Source organism: Peromyscus leucopus, chromosome 20, assembly GCF_004664715.2.
Source record: "Peromyscus leucopus breed LL Stock chromosome 20, UCI_PerLeu_2.1, whole genome shotgun sequence".
Lineage (NCBI taxonomy): Eukaryota > Metazoa > Chordata > Mammalia > Rodentia > Cricetidae > Peromyscus > Peromyscus leucopus.
In genome coordinates this window covers 28,549,842-28,576,614 of record NC_051080.1, presented here as the reverse complement: position 1 = coordinate 28,576,614, position 26,773 = coordinate 28,549,842, and the positions used below count along the sequence as shown (strand labels likewise).

At 41.1% G+C, this 26,773-nt stretch overlaps 1 protein-coding gene across 1 annotated transcript in view; it reads left to right on the top strand.

Moving 5' to 3' along the window:
* Positions 1-22,372, top strand: part of Fam135b (family with sequence similarity 135 member B) — a 215,047-nt gene extending 192,675 nt beyond the window's left edge. Inside the window, 5 exon segments of the mRNA XM_037197518.1 lie at positions 2,997-3,094; positions 4,403-4,554; positions 8,260-8,370; positions 9,940-10,053; positions 15,716-22,372. Coding sequence (XP_037053413.1) covers positions 2,997-3,094; positions 4,403-4,554; positions 8,260-8,370; positions 9,940-10,053; positions 15,716-15,921 — 681 coding nt within the window. The 3' untranslated portion in view covers positions 15,922-22,372.
* Positions 22,373-26,773: the final 4,401 nt, after the last annotated feature.

Here is a 26,773-nt window from a genome sequence, read left to right as displayed (position 1 = left end):
AGCACTGATTATTTACAGCACAGAGCATACAGTCTAGGGCTTCTGCAGAGAATCCTCCTTCTGACCTGAAGAACTACCACACAAAATTCCAGATCTTTTATGTCCTGAGGGATGTGTTTCATATGTGGCCATGTCCTGAGGGATGTGTTTCATATGTGGCCATGTCCTGAGGGAGATGGTCCCAGGGCATTCAGAGAAGGCAGTAGAATAATTGATGTTCCTTGACCTTGTGTTGACTTTGTCCTAGTGAAGTTTTCTCTTCAGGGACAATGGATGTGGTTAATAGCAGAGGTCGAGCCAGGAATCCAACCTTCATTGTGTGTCCCTCCATGTACACTGGGATATGTTCTAGGACATCTGGGTTCCACATGGATTTCTCAAGCTTGTTTGAGCCAGATCTCTATGCAAGTAACTGAACTGGAGAGATCTGTCTCAATACTGATTAAGTTCTACTGTGTTATTTCACTGCTTAAATAATGTAAGTCTTATAAAGAGTTCAGAATCAACAGTTGTTTCAAAGTACTCTGACTGTGGAGTTCCCAGTATTATTTTTGTACCTTGCTGTGGTTTTGAGAGCATTTTTCATCATAGTGAGTGAAGTCTTCATTATAATAATAATTGTAAAATAATGAATATACAAAACAGTAATTTCAGAAGGAGCAAAGAGGCTCTTGGAGACTAGAAGGTCATAATAATAGCAGCACCAATCTTAGGTGTGTTAACAATATTTTAGAGAGTCTTTAGCATATGAGAAGAAACACATTGCATTCTCCACTTTTAAAGGCCAAGGAGAAGCAGATTCAGGCTGCAGAAGCCACAGAACCCAGACACCGCCTCAGGGGAAGCAGAGTTACAGATAAGATTGTATTTCATGAAGCCTAGCAAAAGCACCACTGTGCTTTGTCTCTTTCATGCTGCAGGCTTCATGGAGAGATGGGTGACCATGAACTTCAGGTCACTCGCCTCTTTGCTTCTCCTTTTTCAGGTTTACTTGCTTCTTCACCACTGAAATGAATATTTGTGAAGTTTTTGGCTAGAAGTTCAGGCATCCCAAGATGCTGTTGCTCCTGCACTGTTTATGAAGGATGTTTTTGCATATAGATATTAACCCTAAATACACATCTGTGTTGCTCCCAATCACATTCCTAAAATTTTATTATATAAATCAATCTATTATGTCTTCAGGAACTTAGACGTGCATGGGATTTCCCCTTATTCTTTTTGTGCCCCTTTATCATTTGGTCATCCTTCATAAGACATGAATGGCTTTCAAATCTTTTCAAAGCTGATATCTGTGCGTGAACTTATGGACTAAGCTGAAGGCAATGCTGGGTGAAAAGCAATGAACTTAGAGTTTGCCTGGCTTTCTTTCTATTGCTGTGATACACACCATAACCAAATGTAATTTGGGGAGGAAAGGGTTTATTTCCCTTGCAATTCCCCATCACAGTCCATCATTGAGGGGAGAAGGGGTAAGAACTCAAGGCAGGAAGCAGGAAACTTGGAAGAACAGTGCTTACTGTCTTGCTCCTCATAGCTTGCTTAGCCTGCTTTCTTATTATGTCCTAATTATATATACTCAGGGATAGCACAGCCCACAGTTAGCTGGGCCCTCCCACATCAGTTGTCAGTTAAGAAAATGCACTATAGGCTTGCCAACAGGTCAGTCTGCGGAAGCATTTTCTCAATGAGATTCACTCCTCCCAGATCTCTCTGTCTTGTGTCAAGATGACAAAAACCAACCAGCGTAATGTTGTGCCCAGATCGTAACCCCAGAGAGACCACCAAGGATGAGCATACCAGAATGCAAAAGCAAGGTTTACTTCTGCTGCAAGTCATGACAGGGAACTCATCTCAAGCCATCTCAAGTGAGGCAGGGAAGAGTTACTCTTTCTTGAGGAAGTTAGTATTTATAGGCAAAACCCACAAAATTCCTTAGAGGGGAGGGGGTTAGTATGGGTCCATCCTTGATTGGTCCAGTTTTTCCTGGGCCTGGACTTTATCTTATTCTAGCTTATCTGTTTGCCTTGTCAGGAGTTTTACAACTCATCTCCAGGGTCTGGTCATGTTATCTCTGGAGAGGGGCATCTTGTGGTTAATTGGTTACCATCAGACATCCTGACTTTGTTCTTTTGAGTTCCTGGGGCTGGCGCCATCATTTCTGGGGACTTGAAACTGGCCTGGGTCTATCTATATTGAGATATCTTTGTCTAAGGCCCCCTTTTTGAGACAATAGAGTGAGGGTCTTGTTGTGCCTAGATCGCATCCCCAAAGCTGCCACTGGACACTTTAGGTACAGAATGCAAAAGTAAGGTGTATTCTAAGTTTACAAGCCTCCAGGGAGGCTCTTCCAAATCTCTCACTCACAGCAGGGAGGTTGGAAGGAGCGCTTTCCTTTCTTTGTGAGGCTAGTTCTTAAAGGCACAGACCATATAATTTATTTTAACCCACCTCCCTTTTTTGAGTCTTTTTGTCGAATATCCTGACTCTGTGTTTTCCAAAGTCCCTGTAGCAGACACAGCCACCGGGGGAAAAGGAGTCTAAGTTCTTATCTATACTTAGGAATCCTGGTTTAAGCTTCTCTTTGTCTGTAGGGGATAGAGTGGGGGGTTTTACTGAGGTATCACATGTAAGAGTCAAGCATGTCTTGGTGTGAATCTGGCTCACACAAAGTGAGCAAGTGGTCTCCTTTCATAGGGCCCTGCTTCTTCCACTGCAGACACAGTGAGTTCATGTTGAGACAGCAGGTACCACATTCCAAGAACATATATATATACTCAGGTCTTTCACCTTATCCCCCTAACTGAAGATCCTTTAGCAGATGCCCAGTTTCTTCATTAGAGCCCCAGTGGATCTTTGTCTTGAAGTTACATCTCAAACTAGAACCCCGACAAGATGCTTACACAGCTTTCCATGTCATGATGTTTAAGGAAAGAGGATTTCTAATATAGAGGCCATAACTTCTCCCAACACCTTTCCCCTTTCCTTTTTTCCAGATGGACACATTTGCAGATTTTGATACCATGACAGATCGATTGTTGGATGAGATCATTCAACACATCCAGTTGTACAACCTCTCCATATCCCGAATTAGGTAAAAGGAAACCACAGGTAGCTAATGCTGAGGGAAGATGGGTGACATGTTTTTGAGTGTTTACCATATAATAATCTTTAGATGCTTTTTTTAAAGCCACTGTGATAACTGACTTTTGGGCTCTTAATGAATTTGATTACTTTCAGGTAGGAGCAAATGAGTGAGTGAGTAGCAAGTCTAGCTTTCATAATATGGACATTACGAATACATATTTTGCTGCTGAGAATTAAGAGTCTTAAAATTAATATAACTATCTCTACGTTTGAATTCATGTTGGAATTTTCAAAAGTTTAGGAACTGCCATGTACTGAGTGTGCAACTTTTTGCACACTTTTCAAATCCTTAAACCTCCACTTTGTTATGTCTTAATTGGACTATCAGGAAGTGGATGTGCTAGAACCCTGACTAATGAGAGGGTTTCAGCCAGTGCCAGTTGTATCCTCAAAATATGACAACAATTTGGTCTAAATATTTAGATAACTCAGACTGAAGGAAGCAGCTTGTCTGTTTTAACATATACATACATCAACGTAAGACTAAGATCATGGTGTCAGTTATTCTTTTTAGTCTCCAGGGATATGAGATCATGTATTTATCCCACAAATAAGGATTTGTGCGATACTGACAGGACACAGTTCAGGCAATCCAATTGTGTAGGCTAACATCTGTAGCTTAATTTTGCTGATTTTATGTATGTTGTGAGAAGAGGTAAGATGGCACACCTGTCATATTATAGGGTTTGATAAATGATTAATTGAAGTCTGAATGGCATATTGGATTCATGGGTCGGAGGAAGCAGGAAGTTTGGACAGAGCATGGAGGAGAATGGCCAATTAGTGTAAGTGAGAGCAGACAGCTCAGCAGGTGTGGAGAGAAATGAGGAGATGAGTGGAGTCAGAGCAGTTGTCAGAGCTGAGATGATGAATGGCCTCATGGGAAAGGCTAAGACTGGGATTTTATCTTGTAAATGACCAAAAGAGCACAGTGCTTAGATACATGGATTTCAGAAAGGACTCGATGCTGTCCCCAGATGGGCTGAGGGGAGGCCTGAGGACCAGACCCTCAGGGGGACTGCTCTAATAATGGAGAGATGAGGTAAACACTACAATTCTCCTGCACCTCAGTGTATTTGCCTAGAGCTTCCATTCACAAAAACTGGATGAAAATGAATCTGTAATGGCCATTCGTTATGTCAGGTCCTCTGTACCTGGGGGAAGATGCTAAGACCGTGGTGCTTCTCACTCTAACCCATCCCTGCACAGCAGTTCCCTGCCATCACTCACATGTATCATTCCTATCTCTAAACAGCTTCATTGGCCATTCCCTTGGTAACATTATCATCAGATCGGTCCTCACAAGGCCCCGGTTCCGGTATTACCTCAACAAACTCCACACATTCCTGTCACTGTCTGGGCCTCACTTGGGGACTCTGTACAACAACAGCACCCTGGTTAGTACAGGTAAGACTTTGTCACCCTCATTATCCTTCAGAGTTCATCAGAGGTGTCAGGAAGTTGGAACTAGAGACAGAAGTTACTGATGAAATCTTAGGGCTTTCCCTAATGTGGGATGGTGGGTGGATTTAGTATGACAGTGTGGGTACATATACACGATGGAGTTTTAGTCAACCACAAAGGAAAATGAAATTATGAAATTTGTAGAAATACTAGAGAAAATTGAAAAACAGCACATTAAGCTAATATCCAGACAAATACTGTATGTTTGCTCTCATGCGTGGAGCCTATCTCCTCATTGTTAAACTTGACTAAGGCCTCTCACCTTGCAATATTTGTTTACTTTCTGTGAAACGGAGATTATGTGTACCTAATGCATGTTTGCATATGTGTATACATGTTTGCAGTATACATATATATACAATACACATACATATAATATATATAATGTGTGTAATCATATCACATATGTTATGTATGTGTTTAAACATTCATGGAATATGTGCGTGCATTCATATTTATATTTCAGTATCTATTGCTGATTAGTTCTGGGACCCTCACAGATACCAAAAGCTGAAAATTCTTAAGTATCTCCTGTAAATTCTCATAGTTTTTAAATGTAACCTAGACAATCCTTCCTCATACTTTATATCATCTCCAGAGTGATTTTACTTCCTAACAAAATGCAAATACTATGCAAAAAATGATACACAGTATTGTCTATGGATAATGTCCAGAAAAATGTCCAGAAGACAAAACTATTGCAAAAAGACTTTTAACTCTTGGTGTGTTGACTCTGCAGATGTGGAACTCACCTGCACCAAGATCTGACATGTGTGGGTGTGCACATGCATGCATGCATTCATGGTTGTGTAAGTGGGTGAATGCACACTGAGGATTCAAAAGGAAAATTATGAAGCAGACTTGCTATCATCTATTCTAGATCATAAATAACTGAATTCTGTACTGCCTGCTTGCCTTTTGTTTTGAGGCCCTCACAACTTCAATGGTATTGTAAGAGACTTTGGGGATATAGAGGGGAAAGAAGCAAGGCCTAAGCTGGGGGTGTATCTCATGTTACTGTGCTAGCCTAGTATTCCCAAGACCCTGGGTTTGATCCCCAGTAGCCCAGAAAAGGATGACGAGGGAAGAAAACAAGGAAATGGAAGGAAGAGGAGGAAAAGAGAGGAAAAGAGGAAGCAGAGGAAGGGGTAGGAATTGGGAAGGAGGAGGAGAGAGGCTTGATGTAACATGAGCAGGATTTCTAAGGCAGCACGTTCTAGGAAGGTTTTCTAGTGTATGTAATGGCCTGGAAGGCTGGGTTAATCAGCAAACTGAAGGAAATTCTCAGGGATAGAACCACAGCTCTCCACAGGGCAAGATGGATAGAGTGCCTGACCACAGCCAGATGATGAAGGCCCTTACATGATGCAGCAAGATGCTAGACACATGTGCAGATCACATAGACATTGCTAATGGTTTTAGCAAATGGTTTTACATTCAGAAACACACACAAGATATTTGTCCATATACAGTAATGATTAGTGTTAGTTAAATCATATCTCTTAACAATGGAATGTTTTTATTAATTGTTTGAGAATGTTATACATGTATACAATGTATTTTGACCATATTCACCTTCTACTCCTCGAGATCCAACCCCTCACATCCTATAGAATGGGAGACAAATATTTCTTAGCTATACATCTGGCAAGAGGATTGGTGTCTAGAACATACAAAGACCTAAAAACCCTAAACCCCACGAAAACAAGCAACCCAATTTAAAAACCAAAATAGCTTTCAAAGTGAGCAGAGAGAACTCAAAAAGTAAAACAGGGCTGTGTATTTCCTGATTGGCTAGAACCTTTATGTGGCATTGTGGTCAACTCTAATAAGCTCTCTCTCCATGCTAATCCTTCAGTTTTCCCCATATTTCCCAATAACTATGCAACTTTCTTCAAGGTGTGACTCAGACTCATGATTATTCGCTCCAGTTTTTTAAGGATGGTCCTTGTGCTCATGGCTTATTTGGTTACTTTTATACATAACAAATATAACGTCTTTCCTTTGGAACAAACCCAAAGCCATCTTTGGACAAAGATAAATTAATTTAGCTACTTTTCCCCTCATAATTGTAAACTTGAAATATAAAAAGTTTTAAAAAGGTATATTACCAAACTCATCCAACCTAGAATACCTAAAGTAATTAATTCCATGTGGTTCATATTATGTTTTATTCTGCATATGTGGACATCTACATATCAACCACTGTGATATATGTTTCTCTCTCTAATATATATATATATATATATGTATATACTGTTTTCATATCTCACTTTTAAGCATCTGCATAAACACTGAATTGGATCTGTAAGAAATATATATTCTAGTTTTCCAGTCTGTAGACTTTTATTGGGTGTTCTTTCCTTTGGCTTCCTCTACTGAAAGAGAACAAGTGAATATCAGAGTATGCCTGGTTTCATGGACTTAGAAGCCTATTGCTGTGCAATTTTGTAGGACAATTTATATACTCCTGCTACCAACAATAAGAATGTAAATTTGGGGCTGGGGACATGAGTCATTGGATAAGAACACTGGCTGCACAAGTGTGAGGACTTGGGTTCAAATCTCTAGAATGCTCATAAAATCTGGTGTGTCCATGCATCCATGCATAGCTGTAACCCTAATGCTGTGGGGAAAGCAGATAGAGATGGGAAGGTTTCTGGGCTTGCTGCTGCCAGCCTTCCTCCATGTTCAAAGAAAGGCTCTGTCTCAGGGGAATAAAATAGGTTGTGATAAATCAGGCACCTGATAATCATCAGACACATGATGTTCTCCTCCGATATCTATGTGCACACTCAAATATAATACACACACACCAAAATAAAAATATAAATATACAAACTTAATTATTTGATAAAAGTCCCATTGCTATTGTAGCATGAATCTTAAAAGGTCTTATTAATAAAAACAAACCCGGAGCCAGGTATTGGGGTGAATCCTGAAAGATCAGAGAAACAGAACAAGCCACAGCCAACCTCACCTTGACAACTCCTCAGCTGATCCTGTTTCCTCAAACTGGAAGCCTCTGAGTCCTCACCTGAATGGATCTCAGCTGAACTGCTGCTAAAAGCCTAAAAGCTTAACAGGACTCTAGTTCTTTGTCCTCATGCCTTATATACCTTTCTGCTTCCTGCCATCACTTCCTGGGATAAAAGTCATATGTCACCATGCCTGGCTGTTTCCAGTGTGGCTTTGAACTCACGGAGATCCAAACGGATCTCTGCCTCCTGAATGCTAGGATTAAAGGAGTGTGCTACCACTGCCTAACCTCTATGTTTAATATAGTAGCTATTCTGTTCTCTGACCCCCAGATAAGTTTATTGGGGTGCACAATATATTAGCCACACTCTATTTTAAGCTAACTCAAAATATCTTTTCTTTTTTATTTTTTTTTTCTGAGACAGGGTTTCTTTGCACCTTTCCTGGAACTCACTTGGTAGCCCAGGCTGGCCTCAAATTCACAGAGATCTGCCTGGCTCTGCCTCCCAAGTGCTGGGATTAAAGGTGTGTGCCACCACCTCCCGGCTCTCTTTTTTTAAATATATTTTATGTATCAGTGCTCTATCTGCATATATGCATGCACCGAAAATATCTTCGGCTTTGTTTCGCTTTTCTTTTTTAATCTTTTTTTTCCTTTTCTCTTCCTAGGCTTGTGGCTCATGCAGAAACTGAAGAAATCTGGCTCCCTTTTGCAGCTGACCTTCAGGGATAACGCTGATTTGCGCAAATGTTTCCTTTATCAACTTAGCCAAAAAACAGGTGTGTGGCTTGCTAGGCATCTGAGGTTGAGATTTTAAGCAGATTCACTTTGATACTGTGTTCATTTGCTCCTATGAGGTATGCTGAGACTTCCAGCAGCATCTCTTCAACATGCTGAGAAGTCAAAAGCTACCCAGCATGTCAGCCGGTCTCAGCCTGTCCCCTGTGTAGCATAGGAGTCATGGTGTATGTAGGTTCAATATAGTACACAGAAGCTTTGGCTTCTACTTCCGGTCAATCATGTAGTGCACTATATTGGCAGGTCCAGGACTGTATTCTGCCCTCACCTTGTATGTATAGATCCTCTTCACTTGGTGTAGACCCATCCTGAAAAAGAGTGAGTAGAGCATTGTCTGTGTTCCCACATGAGCTTCCTTTTATATTTTCCCTCACCCTGTGGTGATGATATAAAGAGCAGTGTGAAAACCCAGCCCGGTTCATAGAGACTATGGCAGAGGAAAGTGTCAATAATGGACCAGTTGTCTATGTCCAGGAAGGGAGCACTTGTTGATACCCTGTATTCAATTCATTTACAAGCTCACACTATTCCTTTTGTACTTGTGTCTCCCCTGCCCCTAGAGGATTATTCAGTTACCTACTGTGGGGAGAAAGAGAGGTGGGATTGGGCTTACAAAGATGCTGAATTGCAATGAGTTCAACACAGAAATCAAAGCTTGTTTCAGCTGTGGAGTGGTCAAGAGCTGGAGTGCTGTTACAGTTCTGTACTGAAGTAGATTTTGGGGTTACCTTTGTCCATCCTGTGCCCATATCAGCCAGCCATTGCCCTGGGTGCTGCTCCAGTGTGTGATGCTCAGCTGTGACCTTGGATATGGATGTGAGGGTCTATAGAGAGGGTCAGCAAGGGCAGTCAGCCACCATCTTCTTTGGCTATAGATAGGAGAAGAAGAAGAGCTCCATCTTGAGGTGAGGGTTGAGTGCAGTGTGCTGTGCACTGTTCCTAGATATCCATGATGAGTGCTGTGCTGACTTTTGGGTTGGAAGATATTCCATTCTCCCTGTGGGGAACAATGCAGGAAGGCAATGCTGGAGCTGGGTGAGGCTGGAGGAGGCAAGCTTGGTGGAGGCGAGGCTGGAGGAGGCGAGGCTAAAGGCTTTCCTACTTCTGGTGACAGAGCAGGAGAGGCTTAGGATTAAAGATCCAGGAAGAATGAGAAAGAGAAAATCATCTTCCCTATGGGCTCCCTAATTTCCTGCCTCACAGAGACATGTTTTGTTCTCATAGCTAGATACCTTTTTGCATTTTCCTCAGTGCTCACAGTGAGTCTCCGTGGCTTCTATACTCCTGGGGTCAAGGACTTTTATGTCCAAAACCACAAAAAAGCTTTAACATACTGAGTTCCTTGCTCAACTTCTCACAGGTGCCTGCTCTGCCTCCTCCTGAGCCGTATGTGGTGACACTCAGAACATCAGCTCTATGCAGAGGTGCAGCAGTGTCTGGTGTCCCCTCACTGCTACTCTCTTGGGAAGACTTCAAAATGTGTACAACCCAGAGCGGGTGTCAGAGTAAAGGACCTCGATAGAAAGTACTCACCTGCCTTCTTGTTACAGGGCTGCAGTATTTTAAAAACGTTGTTCTGGTTGCTTCTCCCCAAGACCGCTACGTGCCATTTCATTCAGCCAGGATCGAAATGTGTAAAACGGCCCTCAAAGACAGACACACAGGTAAGCTACATTTCCTTTTGACAGGGACTTTCTAATTTTCAAAGTGAAAGTAAATTTATGAAATCTTGAGAATATTTGTTGATAACAGCTGGGCTCAGACTCCAGGTAGCCTGTACAGCTGCGCTGAGTCTAGAATGGAGTCGTGGGCTAAGCACACTGTCTGGGTGTACACACATTCCTGTTAACAGTCTGGGTATTTCATTCATGTGATGTGAACAGCCATTTGCTTGTCAGATGCCTGGAAAACTGGTGATCTCCGTTTGTGTGTTGTTCGTGGAAAAGAGAAAGATGGATACAGACATGGGAGATGGACTCTTCCCTCGAAGGACTTTATTGTCTAGTTAGAGCACCAGAGAAGCAAAGGTGTTGAGAGCAAAGTACAATGGATAAAGAGAGGAAATAGTGTGTAATACATTCAATTTTTTTACCAGTGGGAAATGAGAGGGAGTGGAGACTACTGGGGTTCCGTAGTTTTCTAGGCAACCAGGACCAGGAGATGGGCTAGCATTCCTTGTTCCCTTGGTTGATTAGTTTATATCTATAAATATATTTTACTGTTTTAAAAGTAAGTGCTTTTTGTTATATTCTGACTTTTTTATATTCTGATTTTTTAAGAGTCTATCAAAGGTCCCCAAACTAGGTACTCATATGCAAACATTCAACATTTCTATTGAAATCAAGGAAAACCTAACAGAAACTTGGGTGAAAAATTACCTTAATTATTTAAATACAGAAAATAGCACTGTGGTTTTTACAGGCTAGTATGTGTTCTGGAAAGCAACCTAAGGCATGTCATAAAAATTACTTATTTTTTTCATTTGTTTGCTTGTTTGTTTGTTTTTGATAAAGTCTCAGTGTGAGGCCCTTGCTGGCCTGAACTCATTGCATAGACCAGGCTACCCTTAAATTCACAGAGATCCTCCTGCTTCTGCTACCACACATGGCCAGAAAATTACTCTTTAAAATAGAAAACTATTAAAAATAAATTGGAGAGATAGTTCAGTGATTAAGAGCATATACTGCTCTTGCAGAGGACCTGAGTTCTATCCCAGTACCCATATTAGATAGCTCTCAGCCACCTGTAATTCTAGCTCTAGGGAATCCAATACCCTTTTCTGCCATCTCAAAGCACTTAAATACACATGTCATTCACAGATGCAGTCACACACACATGAGAGTGTGAACACCCCCACACACACTTGGACACAGACACACACAGAGAAGCATGCATGCACAGACACAGACAAATAGACACATACACAGAGAGAGACACAGACACACATACACAGACACATACACTCACACAGAGATCTGAAAAAATAAAGGAGTATTCATTCATAGAGAAAAGTCAAACCTATTTTATCCAATTACATTAATTCTTCTGCTACTCCCATTTCCCCCCTCATCATTCTCTTCTAGTCTCTTTGTATGAATGTGCCAACTTAAAAGTGGTAGATTTGTAAGCCATAAGGGCTTTGATAATGGCTCACTAGATCAAGTGCTTATTGTACAAGCTTGAGTGCCTGAGTTTGGATCCTAAGTATTAAAAGGCTGGGCATGACTTTGTATGTCTGTAATCCCAGTGCTGAGAAGAATGGTCCTGGGGCTCACTGGTCATTTAGCTTAGCCAAGTGGTGAGCCCCAGGTTAGGTGAGAGACCCTGTCTAAAACAATAAAGCAGAGAGCGATAGAGTAAGACACCTGATGATGGGTGACCTTTTGCTCCACTCACCCATTTTCACACATATTCAGCAATGTACAAATACACACACACACACACACACACACACACACACACACACACACCATGCTATAAGTTTTAGTCATGATTTGTTTAGCACGATGTTATACTCAATTCCCCATGTTTAAATTATCATATAGACATACATCCTTTTTAAAATTCTGCTTATTTTATGGAAATATTACAACTTAAATAAAAATTTACAATTTACTGAACCTATATGGTCCTCTCATTTAGAAACATAAAATCTTATTGCAGTAGAAGCCTTTCTGTTTGTGTAGTACTACCCAAGCAAACACATTAATTAATTTAAGCCAAACTATCTTTTGAAATAATTATTCCATCTATTCTGTTATACCAGAGTGCCCTAGAAGCAATCTTACTTGTTTCTGAGATACTAATTTAAAGACACTTATTAGTAATTTTCAACCCAAACTTGATTTGATGCTTTTTGATGATTGATTTTTAGACTTATTAATGCCCAGAGCATACTACTCTACCCTAAGATTCTTGTAAAAGAGTCAGTGATCTGGTTTTAAGTTCAGACTTGATCAGAACACATCACTGCCAGAAGACCATGCCACTGTTAAGGTTGCCATGCCTTTTCCTTCTGTGGTTGTTCACTAGCCTTCTTTGCTTAATGTCTCATCTCCTTGACCTCATGTAGTTCTGGTGACACTTGAGCTTTGTAAATGCTTCATGCAGAGCCCCTCAAATTTATGCCCTGTTTGCTAAATATAACCCACAGTCACACCCATTTGCTTACACTGCAAGTTTCAGTGCCAGATTTGAGCCACGTGTTAGTGTCACTCCTATATGATGTCTCGTGAGCCTTGGCATGTGCCAACAAGTTATGGCTACCCTGTGTTAGAATGGAAGTGCCAGGCACTGTGGTCTTCCTGTGTCAGGGACAGTTCTATGCCCTTTACACATTGCATTTCCTCTTAACTGTGAAAGAAGTAATTCCACATTCATAGAGGAAAAGAGAAAGGCATAGGTTGGGTACTCAGTAAGGTCTGCAGAGGATGGTTCCCCTGGATTTGGAATGATTCATGCTGCAAGCATCTGAGATTTTGTTAAATGATAGCCAAAAGTTATTGCCAAGATTACACCTTTTATGCCACTCTGTTCCATTTTGGAGACATTTACTTGCTGCTCCTCTTTTTTAAAGAATATTCATCTATGATTTAAATCCTTCCAGTGATAGGAAGAGATACAGCCCCCTCTTTTCCTATAGTCATGCTTATGTTGCATTTTTAAATGAATTGTCAGTGACATTTACCTTAATTCATAGATTTATCTATGTGGGAAGATCTTGTTCATTTCATTAGTTTTGTTTTCATTAAATATTGTTGGAAATCCTACTTTCTAAAATTTCTATGATAAATCTCCTGACCTCCTGTCTCTTTGTCATTTGTAGCTGGAGAGTTTCTCTCCAGGTCCTGCCAAGCCCTGGTAGTCCTGCAGCCCACTTATAAAATAAACACACAGACGCTTATATTATTTAAACTGTTTGGCCTAATGGCTCAGGCTTCTTGCTTGTTTGGCCTAATGGCTCAGGCTTCTTACTATCTAGTTCTTATACCTTAAATTAACCCATTTCTAATAATCTATATCTTGCCATGTGGCTCATGGCTTACCGGTACTTTACATCCTGCTCCTCATCAGCAGCTGGCAGCATGTCTCTGCCTCAGCCTTCCACTTCCCAGAATTCTCCTCCCTCTTTGTCCTGCCTATACTTCCTGCCTGGCTATTGGCCAATCGGCATTTTATTTATCAATCAATCATCCATAGCAGTCACTTCTTCATTTTGTCACCAAATCATCATGCAGACAATTTGTTCCTACCCTGGAAGTCAACCAACATGAAAGCAGTGCTTTATTTGAGAAAAATAATTAAGGATGTGCTTTGTATATTTAAAAATAATTCCAAAGACCACCTCTGGGTTAAAGGCAACAATGTGTCTCAGCAGAAAATGATTGCTGGAGGAATCACTACATTTTGAGTAACTTTGTCTATTTTATGAGTGACTTAATGGGCCCTGTTGCATATATGATATAAACAGATTATAATATTTATAGAACATTACTCCAATTCTATTTCCATTATGTCACAGCGTGCAGGTGTTATCCTTGTTGTTAAAAGCATCTGTAAAAGAGCCAGGGACTCTTCTGACCAGACCAGCAAGCATGGTTAACCTACTAACCTATCAGCCATTCCTTTAAAAAAGTGTTTTATTTTTGCATTATATATATATATATATATATATATATATATATATAATGTATCTTGCTCATATCTACCCCCATTCCCTCCCTCCAACTCCTCCCCCCAGCACTCCCCAACACATTTCCCATCCAATCTCATGTCTTTTTTTTTTTTTTTTAAAATAACCCACTAAGTTCAATTACCGTTGCTCATATACACATGGATATGTGGTGACCAGCTAGGGTCACCTACTGAGAACCATCAGGTGCCAATAGCTTCTCATATTGGTGGGGCCTCCTGAGCCCCTTTCTCCCTCCATGCTAGAATTTTTAACTGGCTTGATATTGTACGTGTCATAACAGCTTCTGTGAGTTCATGAATGCAGCAGCTATACCACATCTAGAGTCCATCTTTTCCCACCTCTTCCCCATCATCTGGTTCTATTATACTGATTTTTGATTGACTTCAGTTTTCTCTCTAATAGCAATACTTTGTGCATATGATTTTATGACATGTATTGGCTGCTATTCATATGGACTCTTTGGAAGTAGAATTTCTTTTATTCCAACCACAAGCCATTTTTTCCCCCAGACAAATTGGTAAGATTAGGACAGCTATTTCCACAAAGAAATCCAAGATTATTTCAGTTGGCATTTTAGCTTCCTCAGCCTCAGAACTATTAAGACCTTGAAAGAGGAGAATAAGAGGCTAGAAGCAGTGTTCTCAGCATGTGGTGCAGTTCATTACCCTCCCAGCAGAGAAACAGCCCTGTTGGTGTGCACAATGATTAGTTGAGGGGAGGGGAAAGCAGTGTGAGGTTGTTCATGTGCAATGGAGCAATGTCTGTAGTTGACTGGAACATTCGATAGAGTTGCCCCTCTCTGTGGAAATTCAGAGTACCATACTGGCTTGATTGCACAAGTCTTAGTTGGAATGGACACCTGGAGGCTTATTATAGCTTGTGCTTTCTACCTTCTGAACTGAGTCAGAAGCCCACCTTGGCCCTCAGTATCATTCCAGCAGGTGTCCCAATAGAGCATAAAATTTGCCATGAAGATGCTGTTGGAATAAAGCAGATGGATGAGATGCCGACTGCAGAATCTGATGTGTGCCACACTGTTCATTGCTCAATGATCTCTGTTACTGCATGTCTTTATGCCCTACTATCCAAAGCCAATCTGAAACTGAGTCACTTTTTAGAAACGCAGTCAACTGAGTCTTTTAATTATAAAAATAAAGCAACTTAACAGCAACAATCGTGCATTACCCCCTCCCTTTCCAACAGAACCAGGGGATCGTGAAATGCTGTTTGACCTTAAAATTTGACATTAGGAAGTGTCATCTTTCATGACTGGTTTACATATGCATCCAGTCCCCTTGGTGTCCTGAAGCAGAAATTGAATCTCTGAGGACTTGTACTTGAGTCTTCTTTCTCTTGCTCCCATGCTGAGAGATAGTACTCCTCTAGGAATCTCTCTCACTTGGCCTTTGGCTTCTGACACCAGGTCACTATGTTATCTGAAGAAAAGAATGATAACCCTACCAATTGCGATCTCTATAGAGAAATTGAATTCCATTTCTCATTTATTTGCACCCAGTAGTATAGGGTTTGAACTTAGTCCATTATGTGCTCTGCCAACACACATGCAAAGCTGTTCTTTAGACTGTACTGTGGAATTGTACTCATTTCCTTTCTTTCTTCCCTCCTTCCAGGGCCAGTGTATGCAGAAATGATCAACAACCTCCTGGGCCCCCTGGTGGAAGCTAAGGGCTGCACTTTGATCAGACATAATGTGTTCCATGCTTTGCCCAACACTGCCAACACTCTGATTGGCCGTGCAGCTCATATAGCTGTGCTGGACTCGGAACTCTTCCTTGAGAAGTTTTTCTTGGTGGCAGGACTCAACTATTTCAAGTAGTGGCCTCCAGGGAGCAGCCTGGGTGACTGGCCAGAGCTGTTTAAGATCAGTTCAGTTCTTAGCTACGTCATGCTTTTCCATACCTCTGAATTCCAGAGTGGAATAGAAGGAGATGGAGGGTGTGGAGGAATGAAGCTGGGGTGGGACTGGACACTAGAGAAATTTGTAATCGAGACATTGGGGAAGCTGAACAAACAGTGTAAAAGACAACAATGTTTTCTTGAATTTGTCAAGCTACCTAGAGTCTCATTCAAGATGTTTCTAAGGACAATCTGAGAAAATAAGAAACAGAACACTTGCCATTGATGAGCCCAGCTTTATAACCACCCTGGCTCATGGGAATTGATCCAACTTAACTAGATTTCCCCAGTCTGTTACTAGGTCATAGCTTTATCATGTGTTGATTCAATTAAGTGCACACAAACATTTCAGAACTCAGGTTAACTTCTGTGTGGAAGTGGGGTATCTTCCTGTAAATAGAACCCTTAATAGATCCAACATACCACTTGTTCAAAAACTTGTTCTATACATGCTCTTATCTTCTCCATGTTTTCTAAAGGACAAGGGAAAGTGTGGCAAGTCCATATGTTATTTTCTAGCAGCAGTAGGTAGGGTGACTTAAGGAAGAGGGAGGTAAAGATGATACTGCTAGTAAAAACAGGTTTGGTGTAAACAGAAACAGCTGTAGGGAGCATATTGAACCAATTGTTTCACCTACTTCCTTAAACTTTTTCTATGCATAGCCTGGTCCACAAATTGTTTTTGTGAATGCCCGAAGTCCTGTCTGAAGTAGGGAAGACCAAGAGAGACTCTACCTGGCAGAAGGAGATAGTGGGATGAATGTATTCAAGTGTGAAACTCCTGCTGAAGCACTTCCAAAGAAATGCTGGCTTGGTCTTGACAGCAAGAGCAACATTTCAAAACCATTAACATGGCCAGCTGTTTCTCTTCTCCCTGGAAGGAGAAAGACATCCCAAGGGAGGCATGCTGGGTAAAGAACCTCAGGGGAGCTCTAAGAAGGGTGCTGTTATCTTTCAATAGTGATGTCTTCTTGCCTTAGGAAAATAAAGGGCTAGGAAAGACCACATTTGTAAAAACTAATAGATAGAGAGGCAAAAGTGAGATTAGACTGGAGAACAAAAGCCAGATTGAAGACCCAACTTCAAGTGTTGTTGGTAAGTGACTGATGCAGAAGTTTTGAAAATAACCAGGATATTTAAAACTGTCCCCATCTAAGTGCATTATGTAGGCTAAAGTCAGAAAGGATGAACATTTAGCTGTACAGAAGAAGTGCATGAACCAGGGCAGCATGGATGATCACACTGAAGACAAAGTCCCCCCATTTTTTTGCAGAAGGACCCTGCACAGTATGGAAATCTGCCTGCTCTGGGTACCTGAACTGGGTTTCCAGGTCACTGATCCCATGGGAAGAAATCCATGGGATTCTAGGTGCATGCAATGAATAAATTCAGACCATGGGAAATGAGTTCAGACTATTAGTTTGCAAGAGAGTAAACATATGGGTGGTCTAGGAGGGGAGCTGAAGGCTTTGCAAAGGTAGACCTCCCTACAGTGGGTTCAGGACTTCTCTATGGGTCTTTTCTGAATTTCTTAATAACTAGTTTTAATGCATGCAGTTGTCATTGGGCATTTTCCTGAGTTCCCGAGTCAGGGCTTGACACGGACTCTGTTTGCTCAGTGGCACTGACATGTTGGCTTCATTCTTGGAGAACACTTTTTTTTTTCCTAGTCATGTAACCCAGGATCTTCTGACTCAGACAGATGCTGTTGCTTAATGCAACATGGTTATTCTGTAGCAAGTTCTCCTTTCTGGATATGGCAGAGCCCTGCCCATCTGGTCTGATATGCTCATTTTCTGTTTTGTTTCAATCCTCATCAGTAGCATTTGTCAACCCTGGTCATTTGAAAGACTATGTAGTACTTACGGAGCCAAGATGAGTCTGATGATCATCATCTTTACCAATAATCAGATGCCATTTTTAACTTCAATATGCTGTCTGGACTAGTGAGAACTAATGGCAATAACTGTTTGGCTGCATGGAACACCTCTTTTAGGTTTCCTGCTGTCTTTGTAAACCCTAACTGGCATCTGAGAATCCACCATCATCATGTAGAAAGTGTACTCATGTATTATAAATAAGAATGTCAAGTATTAATTGTCATGCCTCATTTGAAAAGGCTTTTTTATGTCTCTTTCTATTAAAGTATATATATATAATATATATCAATATACATAATATATATGTATAATGTAAACATGGACATTATATTATTGGTTATAAATATGATAAACAAAATGCCTGCCAAGGTAACGAGCCAGTATGTTTCCATCCTAAGTTCTATTTTTAGGTTTTGTTTGTATGATTTGTAGTTTCCCCAAACTAGTTAGAAATAAACATTACTAACATTGAGATTATTTGGAATTTGTTGTTCATGAGCCAAATAAACTCAAAGGAGGAGATAGAAACGTAAAGCCAGTCTGGAGTCAATGACCTCAGTGGCAGGCTGAAATCAGGTGTAGTGCTGAGAACGTGGGAAAGGATAGAAGGAAAAACACACCCTATAGATTTCTATAATTCCATGAGTTTCTGAGCTTCTGTCTGTGACAGACAGGACCCCAGAGACATGTGAAGTAGAAAACTCAAGAAGGGCCCACCTGTTATTATGATCTTATCAAGGAAGAGCTGGGCTAGAGCTGTGGCTAGAGCAGGGTGTTGTAGAATTCTGATTGGCATTGTCTGCGGAAGAACAAGCAGATAGCCTTGAAAGTGAAACTATAAGGTGGAGCCCATTCTTCTACCCACCCTCTATCATTGCTTTCTTTCATCAAGTCATTGTTCCACTAAATACATCTGTATGAGGGCCTCTCTGTGCTAAGATGCATTGGTAACTCTAGCAGCTCATGGCTTAGCAAAGTCAAGTGGTAACTGAAATTGATGGGCCTCACAGATGCTGTAGGGATATTATGGGAGCCCAGCGGCAGTATTCCAGCCTGCACCAGAAAGGTTAGACTCTCAGGAATTCCTCCCTGGGGAAACTTTATGTGGAGGCCTTGATATGAAGGCTGAACCAAGAGTTTGTCTGGTGAAGGTTTGTTTGAAGTAATCTCTACCAAAGGGAACCAAATAAGAAAAGAACTTAAGGGATGGGGAGAGATGTGTGTAAAAGGAGAGCAGGAGAGGAGACAATGGTACATTAAAGGGCAGATGGGGAATATTTGAGCAATATCCACAAAAGGAGGTGTGAGAATTCTATACTCACATCCATTTTTTGTCTCATGTCAGAAAGAAATTGCCACTGTGGTGTCTGATGGGAAGGGGCTCTATATGGAAATAAGATGCCCAAGTGGCAATCCTGCCCCAGTCTCTTATAATACCCCTCTTCTATGCTGGTTTTAGGATTCCTTGACACCTGCCCCCAGCCTTGTGAGAAGTCTGTGGCCATGCTCTTCCCACCACTCATTTCTGAACTGTCCTTTGGAGGTACATAGCAGACATATCTTCTGTATTTCTCATTGAGAAACCTGGGAAGATGATATCAGATAGGGTAAGACAAAACACAGAATAGCTGCTTGGAAAAGAAATAGATTCTCACTTGATTAGTTCTTTAATTATTTCTTACATGTATACAATGAAATATGAAATATGACCATATACACTTCCTCTTCCCAATTCTTCCTTCATACTTCTCTCAAATCATCTCCCAGCCCTCTCACTCCTAACCTCATGTCTTTTAAAACTAACTAAAAGTACAGTTAGTAATACTGCCTGTATGTGCCTGGATGGGTGGCCATTCACTGGAGCATGGGACACCTATGAGTAGCCACTCCTTCAAAGGAGAAGATTTCTCCCTTCCCCCAGATGCTATCACCTGCCAGTAGCTCTTTGAGAAAGAGTGATGCCCATAGATCAGCTTCCCTGTCCATGTGGGAGTTTTGCCTGCCTTTATCTTGTGTAGGTCTTGTGGAAATGACCGGAGTTGGTGTGAATACAGAAACATGATAACCATGTCATATCCAGAAGAGGGCATTTCACAGTATTCTTTCCTATCCCCCACCTCTTTTATTCTTATGTCTCTGTTCTTCTGCAATGCCCTTTGAGTCTGGTCAAGGTGGAGTACTGGAATAGATGTCCCATTTTGGTTTAGCACTCAGCCTCTTCTTCTCAGCACTCTGACCAGTTATGCATCGATGCAATGACTGCCGTCCACTATAAAAAGAAGCTCCCTGGCTGGGGTTGAGAGCAGCCTCTGCCTATGGGTATAAACATACATTTAGCAAAATAATAAGAGTAGATTCTATCCTAGCACTTATGACCTCTCAGGCCATGGGCTTTTGACCAGCATTGCAGTACTAGACCCTGTGAAAAAGACCTGAAATCCAGTCAGCAAGCTGTTAGTCATTCAGTATTTTGTATATTATGTACTCATGATATTAGGGGTGAAGTCAAGTATTTGTTTATTCTGGAGTTGAGGTTTGAACATTGACCCTTCAATTTCTTTTTTTTTTTCTTTTTTTCCTTCTTTTTTTTGGCTATGGTTATTTTAATCCAGAGTAGTTACTTAATTGGAAATTTTTAAAAAAATCTAAACCCAATCACTCCCATGTCATACATAACCTTGTGAGATTCCAATATCCTATGAAAAACACCTACCTAACCAATAAGTTAGATAATGCAGGAAAATGTCTTCATCAACAAAGGTGGTATCACAGACCATTGTCAGTGAGAGCAGCTGGGGGATAGGTGAAGTGTTCCATTATTAGCAGATCATCTGCATTGCTCCGTCTCTCTGTCTCCAGGTTGTCTTTTCTCCTTCTAGCTACAATATAGTTCATGAAACCCTGATGTCTGTATTTTCTACTATTCTCATCCAAGGCTAGCAGACATGTATTCATCCACAAAGCAAGTCCCTTTAGGAAAGGGCTTGATCCACCACTCAACTGTCCATGGAGAAGATATTCCTCTGAAGAATAAATCCAAGTCACCATATCTTGCCATTACCTTTGTGTTTTTAAGGTCCTACATATTCATTAACTCTGGAGATTCCCATCACGTTTGTAATCATAATTCTTTATGTATAGATCATTCCCTGAGCCAAGCATCGTGTGTAATCTATTTGTGAAAACCTGAGGCTCAAACCGTTGTTTGCCACAGAATGGGGCTGGTGTGTGTGTGTGTGTGTGTGTGTGTGTGTATGTGTGGTTTTTGAAAGCCCATTTTTTCCCTACAGTTTCTTATCTCAGCCACAGCAACTAAAATTGATGCAAGGACATCTCAGCACTCTCGTATGTCGATAATATGTGTTTCTGAATTCACGGGTAATAGCATCATGAGATAATAACTTACAATAGATTTTCATATCATGAGAAGAGCCTACATTCTCACTTAAGAAACAGATTTTGAAAATGATTATTAAAAAGCAGTTCAGATATGGAAGAGACAGAAGAAATGAAACTGGAATAGAGAATTTGCTAGATCAGGAATTTGGAAATCTGGGGGAAACCTGGAAATACTTTGTAACAAAAAGGTTACTGGGGGCAATTTTGTAGGAATAAATTAAGAAACAGTCTATGTGAATAAAAGTGATTTACAGGATGCCTTGAGGGACAGTCTCTTGTCTGAAACTTTAGGTTTAGGCTTTTATCAGTTGAAATACTGACTCCCAAGTGTTTTTACTCTGCCTATTTGGAAGTTAATTCAGTGTGTGATTGATTAGATTATCATTTTTCTACTCAGGGTATATCATCAGCCATTATTAAGAATTGAGAAAAGTTTGTAACTTTGACACACACCTAGGAAAAGAATAACATTTAACAGTGTTTGGAAGCTGAAATCTGTAAATGTCACTCTTACTTCTTTATACTACCCCCAACTGCAGAGATATTTTTTAATGTCTTTTTGCTGAAGGCTAAATTATTGCACATGGAAAAATAATTTTTCTCATCTTTCATATCCCAAGGAAATTTAATAATAAGGTGCATCTAACATTGAATGCTTATATGTTTATATGTATACACATGCACATATGCAAAGGAAAATATTTGCATTATTTTGAATCTAAAAATCATAGCTAATGTAGTCACAATCATTTTCTATATTTTGCTAAAAAGTCAATGACTTTACTTTTACCCATTTTCCCCCATAATTCACTCTTGAATATATTTCTTACATCATTTATTTGGCATTTCCTTGGCTCCATGCTAAATCTAGGTGGTTATAGAAAGTGTTGGGTTAGAATGTTTCCTTTAATCTGGCTGGTAGAAGGAAAAGACGGCTCTTTAAGTAGCCCAGGATAGAATGAACTAAGAGTGCAGGGAAAACAATAAGAATATGATCCTGTGACTCTAACATTGAACCACACTCCTGATATTGAGCTTTTAGTGCCCTTTGTGGGTCCATATACAGACAATTGATCCCCAAGACATGTCAAAGTGATGTCAACTCTACCTCTCAGGTAGGATTACAATGTTTCCTTCAGCACAGTCACCATTCCTTCATCAGTGCCAAGGTAGGAGGTTATGAGAAATGAATGGTGTCAAAATAGTATCAAAATCTAGTCTGCCAAGGAGCTCTTCCTGTCCATTGGCATACCACTTGGATGTATGCATAGTCTTTGGATTTTCTAAAGACTCTAAGGAACGCTTCTACATTTTTTCCATTTAGCAGATAAGCAATAGCTGTGCAAGCAAATAAGAGGCACATAATGGCTTCCACAAGCATGGCATGCTTAAGCAGGGAACTGCCTTGGGCCATCGTCCATTGATAGCATAGGATAAGGCTATGAGATTACTTATTTTAACTTTTATTTATTTTTGCAAATATTATATACTTTTAGATGATGAAGAAAGGTAAGGTATTTTGTCATGGTCTCAAAGGAAGGACTTGTATGTATAGCCTGATGCCACTGTGATTTCTAATTCATATTTACTCTGCTGAAAAAAATATATATACAATAATCAGTTTCCTAAACATCCTTGCAAATTGTCTGTGACACAAAATCCTTAGTTATAACAAAGTCATTTGTGCCAATAAGTTCCACTATTTTTCTACATTTGCTTCCTGGTTGGCATTTTGTGTAACAGTGATGTGTATAAATGATAAACAAAATAACAATAATAAAAATCCTTTGATTCTTTTACCAGAACTTGTGTGTATGGGATACATTGACATTATAATTACTCTTTGGGAGTATAGTCACACTTTGTGTGAGTCAACATTCCAGTGCTATAACAAAGTGCCTAAAACAACCAACCTATAATGAGGAAAAGCTTTACTATGGTGCACAGTTTCAGAGGTGTGGGTCCACGGTCCCCTTTCCTGAATGTCGAGACTGTGGTGACATTGTGAGATGCAACAAAGCTGTTCACCTTGTGATAGAAGAGAAAAGGGCAAGTGAGGTCCTGATATTCCCTTTAACAACACACCCTGGTGACCTAAATAAATTTCTTCCACTAGTTCTCATCTCCAGAAAACTTTATAACTTCTCAAATGATCCCAAAGAAAAGGGTGACCATGCCTTTAACAGATATACATCATTTTAGAGCTAAAGAATTTCCATGGTTTGTCAGAGGACATGTGCAGCATGGATGCTATTGGGGGTGCATACTATATGGAAGGCTTAGGGTGTTCTGACGTAGCTGAAAGCCCTTTAGCTGAAAGCCAGTAGAATCTGGTTGGGGAAAAGGACATGGCATCCAGTGACTGAAGATTCTGGTAGTTATGTCTCTGTTCAATGAACTCAATGATGCAGAGATCTTCACATTCAGACAGGCTTATAAGACTCTAGAGCAGTGCCCCTGGTCCCTGGATGGTGACTCTGTGGACTGTGCCTATGTGGTAGGAGCAAGTCCATCTTGTTCCCTACTCTGCTGAAAGCCATCAGGGTATCTCCATTTCCAGGGGAAATTACCAGTGACAATGGCCAGCTTATACTGTCTGTGACTCTTGCCCTGGCATCACGAGCTCAGCTCAGAAGATCACAAATGGACAACTGAGATAGAGACAGAGGTTTTATGACCTGTACCAGTAGGTCATTCTTATTGATGGCCTCCTAAAGAGGATGTGCATGGGGATGAGAAAGACAGAGAAGATAAATATCTGGAGTTGGGAGATCTTGCATAAACTTTGTCTTATGTCAAGCAAGTATATTAAGAGGCACAGCATCTTTATACATAATTTGTAGGGGGGAAATCAGCTAAGGTCAACAGAGAGCTAAGTCAGACAATGTTGGCAAAGCCAACATGGGATACTTCAGACACAACTGCCTTAGGACTGATAACCACAGCCAATGAGGAACACTCAAGTCCTCTGAAGCTGCGACCTCAACTCCTTTAAGGTACTGGCTCCAGTGTTCAAGTGGCCTTGCCAAGTCCGTTCCTAGACAAGTGCACAGTTCTAAAGCTCCAGTCTGACTGTTCCATATGCCAGCCGGTGACTTTGGATAGGCAGATAGGTAAACACATGGAGCAGAGATGAATAAAGTAGACCAAGCTACCTTCAATATTCCTCTGTCATAAACTGATCCGTAGTGTGAATCAGTATATAGTAGGAGAAGCAAATACAGAGTCACTTAGGCACATGCCAGAGACATACCAAGAGTCCCTGGTAAGAAAAGGATCTGCCTAACAGGCATCAATGCCCCTGCCCCCGAAACTGCCCCAGCTCTTAATACCATCTCCCTGAGAGCATGAGGAGGATCACACTGGGTTTTTCATGAGATACTAGGGAATCTACATCAGCAGCATGTCAGGTTAAAAAATGCTAATTCAATGTGCAAATGAGACAGATAGACATAGGTTTAAACTGTCAGGGTAAACCTGCACTCTGCAAGTTCTATGGTGTTGTTTTCTAAGGGCCTTTTGTGTATTTTGCTCCAGACAAAGATGTAAAACCACAATGGTAGACATTATTTCTCATATTTGGATAGAACAAAGGTAAGATTCTAGAGAGCTGAATAAATGATTCACTGTTTCCAACCTCAGCCACAGTCAAGAGGTATCCAGCTCTAATCTCATCCACATATCCCAAGAGTCTCTTGAACTCTGAAGTTAAGCAAAACTCTGTGAAGGTCACATTGACTTATAATCCCAGGTAACAAATGATACTTCTCTACATTCTTCTCTAGTGACTCAGGCTCTGTGAGATGATGGAGCCAGAGAGCCAATGAGCCAGAGAGCTCCAGTGTCTGACTCAGATCCAGTTCCTGGTGGTAGAACCATCAAGCCATCCCTGGTTTCATGCCTGTCTCTAGTTGTGTTATCCACATTCCTGGAGATGCAATGACTGATGATGTCTCCATGAACAGCACCTCCAGTGCACAGAGGTGGACAGTGAGAACCATGGAAGCAATTTCACCATTCTCCCAAAACAGACTTGTTCCAGAAATCCTTCAGTCAATGTCAAAATAGGGTGTCTAGGGTTAGATGTAGGGGCAATGAGGAAAGACATTGTTCAGTGGACATCAATTTGTTGTCTGATGGATGGTCAGGTTTCTTCTTATTCCTACTGTTCAGTGATGTTATTCAGGTCCTAAGGCTATGCGGGCTATCATCAAGTGGCTTTCTTGAGTTTATACAAGGATATGTCTCTGAAGTCTTCATCTCATTCCATGATAACAAGCAATGTTTTGCTGCTTTTGAAACCCCCTCAGTTTTTCCATCCCATATCCTCTCCTCCCTCACATACTCCCAGCTTCCTTCTGTGTTCCTACTGCTGATGCAGGATTCTCTGCAGATGTTCCTGACCCCACAGTCATGCTACTCCCTGGAGCTTCTCAGTGTGCATTCTCTCTTCCTGGTGGTATGTCTTCGCATAGCTTGACGACTTGCTTTTTACCTTTTTCCTAGTATCATTGCAAAGTCAACCCCTCACCAAGGCTTTGCTTGGACACTTGATCTCAAATTTTATAGTTAATTACCCCCATTCTGGAAATTCTATAGTGCCCATCTCCCACATTTTCCTCTCAGCATTTACCACTCTACAGTTTATTACCCATTTCACTCATTCATCTTATTGATCCTCTCTCCTCACTGGAATGTCACCTTCATGAAGACATAGGGTCTATTTGGGGACTACTTTGCCTTTGGCATTCCTGTGTTTGGGTGTTCAATAGGCCCCTAATGAAAATGGGGTCAGTAGATGGATGAGATTTTTTTTTGGTTTTTCGAGACAGGGTTTCTCTTGTGTAGCTTTGCGCCTTTCCTGGAACTCACTTGGTAGCCCAGGCTGGCCTTGAACTCACAGAGATCCGCCTACCTCTGCCTCCCGATTGCTGGGATTAAAGGCGTGTGCCATCACTGCCCGGCCGATGGATGAGACTGTATGTGATGCATGTCTGGGGTTTAATGGAGTCTGGACAAGAACTCCCCAAACCTTCTCTCTCCTCCTCTCCTCTCTCTCCTCTCCTCTCCTCTCCTCTCCTCTCCTCTCCTCTCCTCTCCTCTCCTCTCCTCTCCTCTCCTCTCCTCTCCTCTCCTCTCCTCTCCTCTCCTCTCCTCTCCTCTCTCTCTCTCTCTCTCTCTCTCTCTCTCTCTCTCTCTCTCTCTCTCTCTCTCTCCTAAACACGCAGAATTGCTGGGACATTTAACTAGTTTCTTTCGGCAATAAGAATTCGTTCCAATGATCTCTCATAAGCCATCTCCCCCTCACAACAGAAAAACATACAGCTCAGCCTGTGACTATTAAGTAAGGTCCCCCAGGACTTCTTTCTCTGGACTTTGTATGCCTACGACCATGCAGGTATCAGAGGCAAGGTTATCCTTGGCCTGCAGAGGGCTCTCCAAGCCTGGAAACCAGAAAACTACTGGCTTGGAGGAACTCAGTGCCCTGCTTTC